The 15,383-nt window shown below is 38.4% G+C and overlaps 1 protein-coding gene across 9 annotated transcripts in view; it reads left to right on the top strand.

Annotated features, from left to right (window-relative positions):
• The window catches only part of LOC122564415 (genetic suppressor element 1-like), a 301,389-nt gene that overhangs the window by 241,749 nt on the left and 44,257 nt on the right, over positions 1-15,383 (top strand). For all 9 annotated transcript variants that reach the window (XM_043719252.1, XM_043719243.1, XM_043719246.1 and 6 more), the window contains 4 exons: positions 1,416-1,579; positions 6,641-6,850; positions 7,227-7,409; positions 10,130-10,494. In XM_043719252.1, coding sequence (XP_043575187.1) covers positions 1,416-1,579; positions 6,641-6,850; positions 7,227-7,409; positions 10,130-10,494 — 922 coding nt within the window. The remainder of the gene's footprint in view (positions 1-1,415; positions 1,580-6,640; positions 6,851-7,226; positions 7,410-10,129; positions 10,495-15,383) is intronic.

Raw genomic sequence — 15,383 nt, 5'->3', positions numbered from 1 at the left:
TACAACAGCTTTGAGCTTCGGATATTTTTTATTGAGTTGAATCACCTTCCATGGTGGCATTTGAGCCCGTGTCCCCGGGATCCAGGTTACTCATTTAGTGACATTACCGTTGCATCAGTGCTTCCACCTGAATGGAAAGGAAGAATGTATAGGGCTATGGGCCGAAATCGAGGCAGTGGCATGTAGTCAATTGCCTGACACAGATCCACCAGGCCAAATGGCCTCCCTCTGTGCTTAAAAAGTTCTATAATCCTGTGACAAGTCCACAAAACTCCTGTAAACAGCAGTCAATGAGGTGAAGAATAAGTGCCGTTCCTCACTGCTGACTGAAAAGTAAGGCAATTACTCGTTGCTGCTTCCTCACAATGGGTACCTTACTGTTAAAATTATGTTGCGGTTTTATAAATGTGATAAGACCCCATTCACATAAATGTATGAAGCTCCCACCCGAATGATCAATAATACCAGTGGTGTTAAAATAGCTACTTTGTGGGAATTACATGGTAAGTATGCAGATTCCCATTTAAGTCCCATTCTGCCTGGTTTCTCTTGGACAGAATGAGTTATAATTCCTCCTTCTACCTCTTTGTATCGTCACTTCATCTTTTTTATTCATTTTTTTAATGTGAGGTGGGTCAGTGCATACTTTCCACTGGGATCAGTGGCACTGAACATCTGCTAAGGTTGAGCATTGATTTAATTTATGGTATTCATATCCCTGTGCATTTTTAGTACTGAGTGGGCAGTACAAGTTTTGTAGAATTTAATTGGTATAATTTCATAACTTGCTTTCCATAAAAATCAGGTGCCGTGATACGATGACTAGTCTGAAGAAATTGTGGATTCACTGTTCTCGTAGTGGAAAAGACAAAGGTGGTGATAGAATATAATTTATTGTTTCTTCTTCGATTCAGCCATCTCCTTCAAAATCCCTGAGTGCAAATAGTGCCTGAGTAAAATGCATTTACAGCATTTTTATGTGAAACTGTCTTTGTGATTTTAAATGTGGCACTAAACTGGATTTATGGCACTACACACTGTGAAAATGTGCATGGCATTAATCTGCTTTTGTCGCACTGAGTGCACAACTGAACTGAATTTGTGGCACTCTTTTTGGTACTAATGCAGTTCTCCTCTGTTGCAAATTACACAAAATTAGCTCCCTGGAGTGAGAAAGCAACACAGATCTAAACAGACAGAGGCCAGCTGCAGAAGAGCTGCTAACAGAGATAAAGATTAATTAAGAAAGCAGCGGTATGCAAATATGCAAATTGGTATTTCTCCATTACCTCTCCAATCAAATTATTATCGTTTAACTGCATATAAAATTACACATTCTTCCTATCTGATGTTAAGAGCAGATGTTGAAGTTAAGGTTTTTGATATTTAACAATAATTATACTCTCTCTCTTTAGTCCTCAGACAGCACCCTGAGATCCAGAAATCACGAGCACCCACTTTCTACAGAATCTTTGCTGAAAAAGGACAATGTGTCAGTGTCCACACACCTCGCTTCCTCGCACCCAGCTTTCTATCTATCTGGTCACTCCATCCAAGGGTCACCATATTCAACAATTAAGTAAGTCTTTATAGATCCTAATTATTCTGGGCATGAAAACAGTGATATTATCTTTAATAGCCACTGTATCAGAAAGTTGAAATTTTTCCTTTACTGTTTTTCATGAAGTTCTCATGATAGCACATATAGAAATCCTGTACAACACATTAACCTGTTAGCTAGTGTACATTGAAATATTGAAGGGGATGAGGGAAGGAGGAGAGATGGGCAGCACAGTAGCTCAGTAGTTAGCACTGCTGCCTTGCAGTGCCAGGGACCTGGATTCAATACCACCCTTGGGTGACTGTCTGTGTGAAATTTGCACATTCTCCCCATCCACATGGGTTATCCCCGAGTGCTCTGGTTTCCTTGCACAATCCAAAGATGTGCAGGTTTGGTGGATTGGCCATGCTAAATTGCCCACAGTGTTCAGGGATGTGCAAGCTCGGTGGCTTAGCCATGGGAAATGCACAGTTAGAGGAATAGGGTGGGTCTGGGTGGTATGCTGTTTGGAGGGTTGGTGTGAACTCAGTGTCCCGAATGGCTTGCATCTACACTGTTGGGATTCTGTGATGACTCGGGATGTCACTACCTCAAGCCTTAAAGGGTCTGCATTCTATTAAGCTTAATCAATCAATTCTTTTACCCCAACTAAGTTTCTCTCCAATTTGATTGAATTTTATGTTACATGATATGCTGTCTGTGGTTTTGTTGCTATATGGAAAATTTACACCATGCTACATTTAGTAATAATCTCTGATTTATTAGATTGAAAGGTTGTGTACTGTAATGAGTGACTAAAGCATACCTAATATTGGGAATAAAAACATTTACATCTTAAACTCTATCATCTTCTACTCCCTACATCTGTCATATCTTGTATTATTTCAATCATCCTTGCTTACTTTCTGATACTCTATGTCCCTCAGCTTTTACATGATTACATAAGATATATGACACTTATCTAAACAAACCCATGTTAGGCTCCTCCTATCTTTTGCTAACTAATTCTATTCTTGGTAACCTTCAATTCCCTTCTCCCTCATATGTTTTTAAGTTTCCTATTAAATGCTATTTGCTTCGACCACTACATTTAATAATGAGTCTCACAGTCTCATCACTTCATATTGTCTCTCCTTTGTTCTCATTCTTGGGTCAGAGGACAAAAAATGAGAGAAAAGAACATCCAAATCATTGTATTCCAGTGATTTGGCAAGCTGATTTGTCCAAACTGAGCCCAGTTTGTATTAATTCAAATGCACTGAATTTCCTCATCTCAACAAACAAAATCCATGATGCAAGGCAAAATTATGATACATCATGCTGCTTTCTCACTTTGATCTTCAGCCTTACAATATGTTTCAATATCAAGATGCATGATGTGACTCAATGAGTTCCAGTTAGAATTCCTCTGTGCATTAGTGCTGGGTGCAGTAGTTTTCTGCACTGGCAGTAACAGAGTATTGCTGAGTGCTGTCCATATTCCATAAGTTCTATCTGGAAATGAACCAGTTTGTTATTTGTGCTTGCACTTACCCACTGTTTGTTAGATACCTGTTGAGCTGTGGTTAACAGAGAGTATACAAATTTACTTGTTTGTGTTCAAGTGTGCATGAGGTGTCAATATCTGCACTAAAAGTGATTTGAAGGCAGGGCAAAGAAATAACTGAATGTAAAGTTCAAAGAATCAAATTTTATTCAAAGTGTAAATTCAAATGCCCGTGATGGATCAGCGAGGAAGAAGTCTGGGGAAGAGACAGAGGATGGAAAATAATCTTCTCATATTGCATGTTTCATTATGCCATTGGTTCACTGCTTTATCACTGAATCATAGTGCTATGTCCCTTTATGATACTATAGCTGACTGCGCCTCATTCATTTCTTTTGAGCTTCTGTTGTCAGACAGCTGGTCATTGAATTCCAAAGGGGTAGCTTTAATTCAACTACTGGCAGGGATGGAAGTTGTGCAAAAAAGATTTTAAATGCAAGCAAATTCATTTATGAACAAAACCCAAGAGCTGCACAGTCTCAATAGCAATACTCCTTGTATGGGCACAATACTATTGGCGTAGAAATTGCCTAAATATTCCCCTTCATTTTTGTAATCTTCTCATCAAATAAGCCAAAACATTTCGCAAGTGTGGTTCTCTGCCAAAGAAAGACAAAGTCCAATGTTAAATTGGACTGCTTTGAGAATTCGTTGACAATAACTAATGTGTTTGGTTTTCTTTTTGTTTTGTCATAGCATTGGCATTGTGCAATAGCTTGACACAAATGAGAATTAGGGCATTGCAGATACCTCCATGACCTCTGCTGTAAGATGTATGATCAGCAACTGATTGTATAATGATTTGAAATCTGAGGTGCTCCCCAGTCCCTACCAAACCTACCTTTTACCTGGACACCTACCCACTCCATCCAGCATCCCAGTTAAGATCTGAATTTTATCAGGTTATACGTAATGATCATTTTCACAAATGAATTGGTCCTTAAAAAATAGTCTTGAAACATAGTCAAGTTATGTTCAAGAGGTTTGGAAAGTCGATGGTTCACCGATATGTATGTTACTAATCAGTCGGTGTGTACCACTAATTAACTGAGCAGTTAGTGTGTATAACTACTGACTGGTCAGTGTATACTACAATTGCAACACCAACCTCTTTTAAAACACTTTAAAGATCAATTTTGATCTTCAATATTGCCAGTTCACAGTCTAGTTTGCCAGAAGCACACATGGGAAATAAAGATGTACTCCCCTTGACATTCTAACCATTAAATTTGGAACCACATACCAGTCAAAATAGGAACACTGCACCAAAGAAATCTTCCTAACAGTTACTTATTCTTTTAATAATGATCGCATTAAAATATCAATGTGAAATTGCCACTCTGTGAACTTTATAAACAGCTTTGTGGTTTTTCAGGCTGAGTTTCAAACTTATAATTCTTATTTTAAAATGTCGCCCATTTTTTTGTTTTTCTGCTAATTGTCAATTATTATTTTTACATACCTGGATAATTTTCTGACTTTGCAGTACTGGTGGGAAATCCCACACACCAGGAGCAAATATTGAAATTTGCAGGACATACTGCTGTTGACTTTCAAACCAATAATCATGGTGTGAATGGTCGAGAAATCATGGCCAGAATTTATAATGTATATTCCCAACTGGAATTCTTTTCCTGTAGCTTGGTTATGTAAATTGACTTCCTGAATGCCATGTCGCAGAACAAAAAGGCACAGCCATAAGATCCTGGACTTAATTGAAGTTTGAAAACATATACCAACAAATTCAAGATCAGCTTCTTTCCCACTGTTATCAGCTTTATGAGCAAATCTCTCGTATATTAGAGTTAATACCTTCTCTGTAGCTATAACACTATATTCTGCATTCTGTTCTTCTCCCTGAAGTACTTATGTAAGATATGATTTTTCTGGTTAGCACACAAAACAAGAATTTTCACTGTATCTTGGTACATGACAATAGTAAATCAAATCAAAATAGGATTCTAAAATCAAAATATATTACACCTACTGTTTGTTTCTTATCTACTTTGTTAGTTACATGCTTAAAAATTCTAATCCGTTTGTCAAATACACCCTCCTTTCAAAAAATCGTGTTGTTACTGTTGTGTTAAACTATAATTTTTCAAGTTTCCAGCAGCCCTAGTTCTAACATTTTCTCTACCACTGATGTCAGACTGATTGGCCTATGATCTGTATTTTTCCTCCATTTATTTTCAAATATCACAGTTATGCTTGCTATCTGCTAAGCACAAGGGAACATTCTAGAATCTGGGAAATTCTGGAAGGTCAAATAAATCCAACTTTTCAGCAACTTTCATTAAAACCCTAAGCAGGAGGCCAATAGTTCCATGGTTTATGTTTGGCATGTAATTCTATTCATTTCTCTGGTGCTGCTTCTTTACAGTTATTAATACTTCAAGCTTCTCGGTCTCATATGACCTTTGGTTCCCTGTGTCACTTCTGTGTTCTTGGTGTCTTTAACTGTAAAGGTATCTGCACAATATTTGTTTCATATCTCTGCCGTTTGCTTATTTTCCATTAGAATTACATGAGTGTCAGTGTGTAAGAGACCTACTTTTACTTTTGTTATCTTTTCCATTTTGCATTCATGGAAGAGGTGTAACTGTTTTTTTATATTCCTTGGTCATTTACTCTCATGTTCTTTTTCTTTCTGTTAACCAACTTATTGGTCATCCCCTGCTGATTTTTAAACTCCTCCCAACCTTCCAGATTATTCATTATTTCATCAATGGCCTACCCTGTCCCTAATTTGTATGTTCATAAGCTTCTCCTTTAAATCTAATATTATGCTTAACTTGTTAACCAAGACTGTATCACTGTTCCAATGGAGATTCTATTCCTCAAGGGTAGCCATATTCAATGAGAATTATGAATTATTTCTGCAAATGTTGATGTTACTTGTATGCCATCGTATATCCCAAGGTATTTCTGCAAAATCATGCCTCCATAATTGACTTTGGTTAAATTTAAGAGCCTATTTGGGGGTTGGTTAGCTCAGTTGGCTGGATAACTGGTTTTGTGATCAAGAATGACACAAAATAGTGTGAGTTCAGTTTCTATTCTGACTGAAGCCACCATGAAAGTTTCACCTTCTCAATCTTGTCTGAAGCAGGGTGACTGTTAGGTTAAACTCACCATTAATCACCTCTCTCTGTTCAGAGTGAGTTTATAGTTAAGACCATTTTATCCGATGTAACCATATCACTGTCAAACTTACAATGAAATTCTATCGTGTTATGAGGACTCATCCTCAAACAATCTATAAGATACTGTAAGATGACTACCAAATCTTGTCCAACTGGAATGGATGCAACCCTTAGGAATAGCTAAGTAATCAATCTATAAGGGTTGTTGCACATTGAGTATGTGTGTTACCAAGAGAAAAGAGATACAGACCTTTTGAAGAAGGTCTTCAAACCTTATTACATCGTAGGAAATTTAGATTTAAATAGCTTGTCTCTCTTGTTTTTATAAGAATATCTGAATCTTCAGCTTCAATGGGATATTTTTCCTAACAGCCTATAAATATGCAGTTTACAGAGACCAGTTCCACACTTGGTATCTTCCAGCAGCCGATCAGATGATTTCCTTGCAGGCTTCCGTCCATATCATGGACGAGATGAAATTCGATCATTGTCTTCTCTGCCTTCACTTGGATTGGATTCTGCAACAGCTGCTGCATCTGCAGCTTACTACCATCCTGCCTTCCTATCACATCTCCCTTATCAGCATCCACCCTACAGGTTAGTATCTTGGTAGTTGAGAATAAAAATATGGGTCTGGCGTATGAAGCACACTGAATTATGTGGTTCAAATGAACCTCCAGTCATTCTATTTCACAAATAAGATGGTCTTCTACACTTATTTATTGTTTACCATTATCATTTGAAGCATGCAATCCAGAAAGTATCACAATAACCTGCAATGCCTTCTTAGAATTGGGTTGGATTCATAAACATACTTTGATTCAAATCATGCATTTTTGTTAGGACTGGTATCATAAGGTTCCTTTCATAATAGCATGCTAGTAATAGTGTGTGTTAATTAAAAATAATTGCTCAGAATGAATGCTGACAGTTGTTGGGAACAATTTAAGTAACCTGTGTGTTTAATTTGCAGGATCGATGACCCTTATGTCCTTTCACTTCAAGCACCATTCCTTCACATTCCACAACCTGGTACCTTAGCACCTCTTCAACCAACTGATATGCACCTCTCCCTCACTGGTATGAGACAGCCTCTGAGCTTAGCTCAGCCTTCAGGCTTACATCCAGATCATTTGTCCATCATCACAGCAGGAAGGTCAGTATTGAACAAACACTTTTTGTAATAACAATAATTACAGCCCTTTTGTTTTGAAGTAGTTGATATTTTTCTTCTGAGGCAATTAGGAAAATGGTAGGAGTTGCACCAGTTTTGAAGATTATCTCAAGCTACATCAAATTTCAAAAAGAAGGCAGCCTAGAATTACATGAGGGGCCATATTTCAGAATAAATGTTGAATCACACCTGATGGGAAATCTGCCACTGACCCAGCCAAAGTTCACAAGTTTTGGGAGGGGCTAAGGACCCAGAATTTGCATATCTCTGATAAACAGGAACACTTGTGGTTCTTCCATGCCCAGCCAAAGAGATCAGAATGTTATACTAAAGAATACCAGGCTTAAGGTGGAATTGGAAAAAAATGGCTCATTCAGGAGCCTCCTTTTATGATGATTAATGGTCAGTCCTTCAAGATTTCAAGCTGTGATTTGAACCTGGAACTTCATTAGGGCTTAATATTGGCCAGTTCTCCTGGTGTTAACAGATTTACCTGCATGAAGTTACACTTTCAACTCTGTGTAAGCAATGACCTTCCCTTGAAGTTATGTGGAATCCTGTGAGCATTGCTGCAGGTTTTGGAGGTCACCATACTCTGAGCTGGCTACCGGCTCAATATATACAGCAAGTTCAATATGATTTGAATAGATGGTGTAGTGAGGTAATTCATACATGCAGTTATCTGATTTGCTGTGATCTGTTGCAAAATGAAGGGAATGTTTTTATGTTCCTAAAATACTTGGAAAGCACAAAGAAAGATACAGTTGAAATTTAAAATCTGAGAATTTCTCTTCAGAAAGTTTTATTTTGAAGTCCTTCTCTGAGGCATTGTGTAGCACATTAGTGTATGAAAGGTAAATAGGATACGAGATTTCTATCCACAATTCCCAAAACATTGCTGCAGATATAATCCCAGCCAGTGGATGTGCTACTTCTCATTATAAATCCAATGGAAGCATGAAACAAGAAGAAAACAACATTTGTCCCATCAAACTTATTCCCTTCACAATATAATCTCAGTCGTGGTCCTTAGGCTGACCACTCCCAAGATCTCGGATATGAACTCTCCAACCTCTGTGCAATCAAACAGATTGATTAATATTTCATAACTCTCAAAATTTCTTTTTTCAATGGGTATTGGCACATGTCTTTAATAATGTGTTTAAAAAGTAATTAAATATTGATCTAGTTATTTGTGTGTTTCAATTATAGCTGAAAATGTGTTGCTGGAACAGCGCAGCAGGTCAGGCAGTATCCAGGGAACAGGAGAGAGCATAAGCCCTTCTTCAGGAAGAAGAAGGGTATAATGTTTCAATTATGCCCAACTTCAGTGCCTGTCCAAGTTAAATTGTTCTTTTTTCTAAAAAATTGCATTACATAACCTTGCAGGCTTTAATGAAAATAAATTCAGTCATCTGACTCCCATAGTGCAAATGCTTCAGGCCTGGATTTTTCTTTGTACTGTACTGTGGGCTCCAACAAATCAATTAACATTCCTTTGAGATCGGGTGGCCAAAACTGCATATCATTCTCCAGGTCTGGCTCATCAGTGACCTAACTGGTATTATAACCTGAAATCTAATATCTACCTGATAAAACCGAATGTTGTGTTTTCTACCATACAAAAGCTAAGGTATTATTAATGAACCCAACACCTATCCTTTTCCCTTTCTATTTCAGATAATAAGCAACAAAAAAATCTGCTCGTATGCTCTAATGGGCACAGGTGAAATGCCTATCACTGTAGATAATTTCTGTACCCAGTGGGTGTGATATTGGACGTTTCAATTTTATTTTGTTGTTCCAACTTAGTTTGCTATATCTGACCACTGTCGATGGGAAGATTAACTGTTTTGCCTTTTTTAGGAGAGTTACTTAGGGGAAGCGAGTACAATTTTGTCATTTAAGAAAAATTTAGACAGGTATGTGGATGGAATAGGTATCGAGGGATATGGACCAAATGAAGGCAAGTAGGATTAATTTAATTGTGAAAATTGGGTGGCAAGGGCGAGATGGGCCGAAGGGCCTCTTTCCAGTCTGTAGACATTGTGACTCACTTGTGTATGTACGGGGCTGAATATAGTATTTATTGCAGCCAATCACAAAATGGGAGGCGTTCACGTCACACAAATGTTGTCATTTCTATATGCATTGCATTATATTTCCCCAGATTAACATTCATCTGTGGTATCTTAGCCCATCCACATGTAAATAATTACACTTCTTTTTACATATTATTCTGTCAACAAAGCCATGTATTATCTGGAAATACAACTTTAAATATCCTGTTAACAAATATTTTAAACACTACGTCCTTGATTAAGTGCAATCTATTGTCCCCAGGAAAACTTCCTTCCATTTACATTATCTTCTGATTTATATTGCAAAGTTAATGTTTGATCCATCTGTATGGAGTAGGACCTATTCCACAATTCCCAACTTTATTATACCGTTTAAGCCATGGGAGACTTTGTCAATCGCCTTTTGAAAATCCTAGTAATGTGAAATGAGAATAATGAAGTATAAAGGGTAAATGGTTTCTGTTCAGCTCCCTCTCACATTCAGCTTCAGTGATCTTGGTCTTGGACCAAGTCATCCATCATCACTGTCAATTCATAAGAATGTCAGGAGAAACTTTAAAAAGGGACTCATGGGAATACAATAAGATGACTAAAATAAGTAGCTTTGTTTTGTCACTGCAGGTTGCAAATGGAGGATGAGGTGAGACAACGAGAGAAAGAGCGTGAACACGAGAAGGAAAAGGATTGGGAAAGGAGGACACCTCAAGAAAGAGAGCCAGATGTGATCACAGAACAAGGCAGAAAAAGAGAAAAACAGCAAATAGTGGACTGGGAAAAAGAGATTAAACGAAGGAAAGAAATGAAGCAAGAGAAAGACTTTGAGATTGAATACGGGACAGAGAAAAATACAATTTCAACCGGTGAGGCAGCAAGGAAACGTCTGGAAGGATGGAAGGATTTCATTTCTGCAATGGAACACATCCAACCTGTTCAAAGAAATGATGAACATATAAGCCCATGGCGTATTATCCCATCAACTCCACCAGGTATTGTCTCGCAATTTTCTGCCACTACTTTATTTGAATAGATACATCTTACCCATTAAACGACCACCAACTGCAGAGAGAGAAAATTATTGAATGTAACTAAGCTAGAGAGGGTACAGAAGAGATTTACCAGGATGTTGCCGGGTATGGAAAGTTTGAGTTATGAAGAAAGACTTGACAGGTTGGGACTTTTTTCACTGCGGCATATGAGGTTGTGAGGTGACCTTATAGAGGTTTATAAAATCGTGAGTGGTATAGATAGGACTAGTGGTGGGTGCCTTTTCCCTAGGATGGGGGATTTCAAGACTAGGGAGTATATTTTAAAGTGAGAGGAGAGCGATTTAAAAAAGGTTACACAGAGGGTGGTTCACGTGTAGAATGAACTTCCTGAGGAAACAGTGGATGCAGGCACAGTTACATCATTTAAAAGACACTTAGATAAGAATTGAATAGGAAAGGTTTGGATGGATATGGTGCAGGAGCAGGCAGGTGGGACTAGTTATTTTGGAATTATAATCGGAATGGACTGGTTTGACCAAAGGGCCTGTATCCGTGCTGTATGACTCTATGACTCTATAACATATCAATAAGCACAAACAGAACAATGAAATAAAGCACCTGTGAAAGAAGTGTGTGAAAGTAGCACATCTCTTGAAAATAATGATTCATATGTGTCCTGCCCTATCTGGTACTAAATAACAAAAAAAAAGTTTTCCAAACACATAAATGTTGACACAACAATAGAAATTGCTGGAAAGGCTCAGCAGGTCTGGCAGTATCTGTGGAGAGAAATCAGAGTTAACGTTTCAGGTCAAGTGACCCTTCCTCAGAACTGACCTGCTGAGCTTTTCCAGCAATTTCTATTTTTATCTCTGATTTATTGCATCTGCAGTTTTTACATAATGTTGAAAACCTTTCACATGGTAATGATTGTTAGCACAACTTCTGCATCATACACCCAGCTGGCCACATAAACAATGAGATAGGTACTTTAAGTAGGTCTTCAGCTTGCCACCCTGACTTTGATTGGTTGCCTCATATAGAAACCACATGATTTTCATTTGCTTTGGGAGTCTTGCATTAAGGTAGCAGGTAAAGCAGAGTCAGCCTAACAAGCTCATCATCTTCTCATATCCAAAGCAGTCATTTGTAGGTTATATTTCAAATAAGAACAGAAAAATTAAACAAACCATACTCAAAAATGATGGAGGTGAAAATGGTCTTGGGAAGAAGTGCAATACCTATAAAAGTAACTAACTGGCCAGCTTATCCAGTAAACATTTAATAACTGGCACCTATGGGACCAGGAGTGTGCCAGTTGATCAAATATTCTGGTTAATCAAGAGGTCCATGTAATCAATATAAAAACACACACTAAGTAATAGAATGTAACGCAGGGGTATACGCATTGTTGTTATACTTTACAGCATAAATCATTTAAATAATAATGCGACTTTGCCTTAAATAAAACTTACTGGCAGAGAGCCTTCTCACTTGCACCTTCAACTGACTACAGTCATTTCTTCTGTCACATGATGGCTGTGTTCTTGTGTGACCATATAAAAATCGCGCAATAAAATAGCACTTAAAGTGTTGGTGGTGCAACTGCATTATAGCCAACATACGTTTTAAAAGTTTGTGCTTTAGAAACAGTGTCCCTTGTTCGTCACTGTGTTACAGCCAATTTGCATTGATAAACATGTGTTACTGCAGAATGACGTACTGTGATATTGCTCTAGATCTCGACAATACAGTAAACTTCAGGTGTATCATTTTTGTTGGTTTATCAAGAACGCCAGTTCATAAGGTGCTGGTTAAAACAATCTTTGCTGTATATATTTTCTTGTCACCTTGCTCAGAGATGTTAGTGCACATCTTTGGAGCAGATGGGCCCTGAATCCAGAGTTTTTTGGTTTAAGGTAAGGACACTGTGCCATAAGAATTTCCAGGCCAATTTATATCTCTTACAATGAAATAGAATTCAAGTGGCAATTCACCTTTATCTGCTTCATGTTTCTGCAGAAGTCATCTTTAAACCCATTCTTATAACACTGAGAGAATGATAGAATAGTGCTAATATTACAGGGCTAGCAATCCAAACCTGGACTACTGCTCAGGAGGAATGAGTATAAAGCTGAAAAATGTGTTGCTGGAAAAGCACCGCAGGTCAGGCAGCATCCAAGGAGCAGGAGAATCAATGTTTCGGGCATAAGCCTGAAGAAGGACTTATGCCCGAAACGTCGATTCTCCTGCTCGTTGGATGCTGCCTGACCTGCTGCGCTTTTCCAGCAACACATTTTTCAGGTCTGATCTCCAGCATCTGCGGTCCTCACTTTCTCCCAGGAATGAATATAAGTCAACTAAATAAATACCTCTGAAATAAAAAGCTAATCTCAGTAATGATGAGCATGGAATCATTGGATTGTCACAAAAACCCATTTGGTTCACTATTGTTCATTTGGGAAGAAAGTCTGATGGTCTTACCCAATTTGGCCTTGCAAGTCACTAAGTTTTATCAAATTGGCACCAAAACATTAAATAAAAACAAAACCAGATGGATATTTATGCATTGACTTAGGTATGAAATATGTCCTTTCAATATACAAGAACACAAAAATAGGAACAGGAATAGCCCTTTTAGGCATCAAGCCTGCTATGCCATTTAGTGCAACCATGGCTAACCTCAGGCTTCAACTCCCCCTTTTGCCCATTCCCCATATTCCTTCATTCCCTGGAATACTAAAAAGTGGCCTATCCTAGCTGTAACTGTATTCAATACTGGAACATCCCTATCCCTCTGAGGTAGAGAATCATGGGAGGTGTATGTTGCAGAAAAAGACCACTTGATTTATCACGTCTACAGCAGCCAAAAACAAGCTACCAGCCTAATCCCACTGTGCAGCATTTAGTCTGTAGCCCTACAGATTGAAGCACTTGAGATGCATATTCAACACCTTTTCAATGGTCTGAGGCTCTCTTCTTCTATGATCATTTGAAGTAGTGGGATTCCATTCTGTACCAACTTTTGGGTAAAAAAAGTGTTTCCAAATCTCCCACTGATTGTACTCCCAATCACTTTCAATGCATACCTCCTCACCACTGACCTCTCTGCTGAGGTAAGTGGGTCCTTCCCATCCACTCTAACCTGGCCCTTCATCACATTATACATCTCAATCAAATCTCCCCTCAACCTCTTTGTTCCAAGGAGAACAGCCCCATATTTTTCCCACATAGCTACATTTCTCCTCTCTTGGCAACATCCCTGTAAATCTCCTTTGCGGCCTCTCTAGTGTAGTCACATTCATTGTATAATGAGGTAACCAGAACGGTGCACTGTAGACTAACTAATGGTGGAAACAATTCCAGCATAATCTCCTTGCTCTATATTCCATACCTCATGATGCTTTGAGTGAAGCAAGTTCTCCTCATCTCAGTTCAAGTTGTTCAATTATCCTAAGACTGTGTGCTGTTTCACTTGATCCTGCAAAGTTCACCTCACTAATATCTGTGGATGTGGGCCAAATTCAAGACCTGTTCAACAGACTAGTTATTCCACAAATTTGTGTCATATAGACAACAATTCAATGTTCCATTACCTGGGTATGTTTGTCCAGTCACACAGACAGCAGGGATTTTATTGTGTACAAGGCCACTTGTACCCTGTCAGTACTGGATCTGTTTGTAAAATGGCTGTCCGCAGTGAGTGCCTCATGACCACAGCGAGCACGGAAGCACATTGGTACAATTCATCTAGACATCCTTTTTATCATTCAATAAAAAGCTAATTCACATGCACAGTCATTTACATTGTGAATTACCCCAGTTAACTTACTATGCAAACAACCTTTCTCATACATTAGCAAAACTGCCCTTTCTTCTAATCAGTCCATCTTTTGTTATTTTCTTTACACAGATGACACATATGTGGATGTTTGGTCTTTAGAAACTGTTGGTCAGAATGATGTGCTCTCTGATTCTGTATCAAAATCTTCTCAGCTGAATCTATTGATTAGACACCTCCTTTTATTTGCATTAATTGTGTCCCACAGCACAGTCTTTTTACTTTTGTTTTACTTTGGCATCAAATTTTCTCTGCAACCTTGCAGTCAGATTCTGTCTATCTCTTCATTGTTTAGCTGTCTCTGGCCTGTAAAATAGTGTAAATCTGTTCTGGTATATATCGGGTTATTAGTCTCCACTCTCGACTTGCTTCTACCAACATGTGTAGTTTTAGCTTCGAATCTAATAAGTAGAATTACAAATCTTTAGTATCGTCATTGCTTGGACCCTCAGGCTAATTTGTTGTTTGAGGGTGAATATTGTTTCAGTTCAGAGCCTGAATTTTATCTTCAAGACATCAGTTTTGATTTGCCATCTGATGTAATTTTACACAGGTCTGAAAAACTCATAATGTTATAGGAAGGACTTGTGTCTGTCTGGCACTTCATATTCATTTGAAGGTCTCATTCTACTGTTTTCATCACATTAGCTACGATCCATTTTTTTCCTTTAGACTGGATGTTGCGAACCTGCTCTAAGTTGTAGATTGAATCATCCAAATCTTCATCCAACATATCTCTAATACTTGCACTTGATCTGTCAGAATCATTGCTTGGCATTTCTGTCACATTTGTCTGTACAGTTGACTTTATAATTTTGTAGCTGAAAATGTGTTGCTGGAAAAGTGCAGCAGGTCAGGCAGCATCCAGGGAACAGGAGAATCGACGTTTCGGGCATAAGCCCTTCTTCAGGAATGAGGAAAGTTTGTCCAGCAAGCTAAGATAAAAGGTAGGGAGGAGGGACTTGGGGGAGGGGCGTCGGAAATGTGATAGGTGGAAAGAGGTCAAGGTGAGGGTGATAGGTCAGACGGGGGTGGGGGCGGAGAGGTC

Source organism: Chiloscyllium plagiosum, chromosome 29, assembly GCF_004010195.1.
Source record: "Chiloscyllium plagiosum isolate BGI_BamShark_2017 chromosome 29, ASM401019v2, whole genome shotgun sequence".
Taxonomy (NCBI): Eukaryota; Metazoa; Chordata; class Chondrichthyes; order Orectolobiformes; family Hemiscylliidae; genus Chiloscyllium; species Chiloscyllium plagiosum.
Note: the sequence above shows the minus strand (reverse complement) of the source record. Positions and strands in the feature narration are given on the sequence as shown.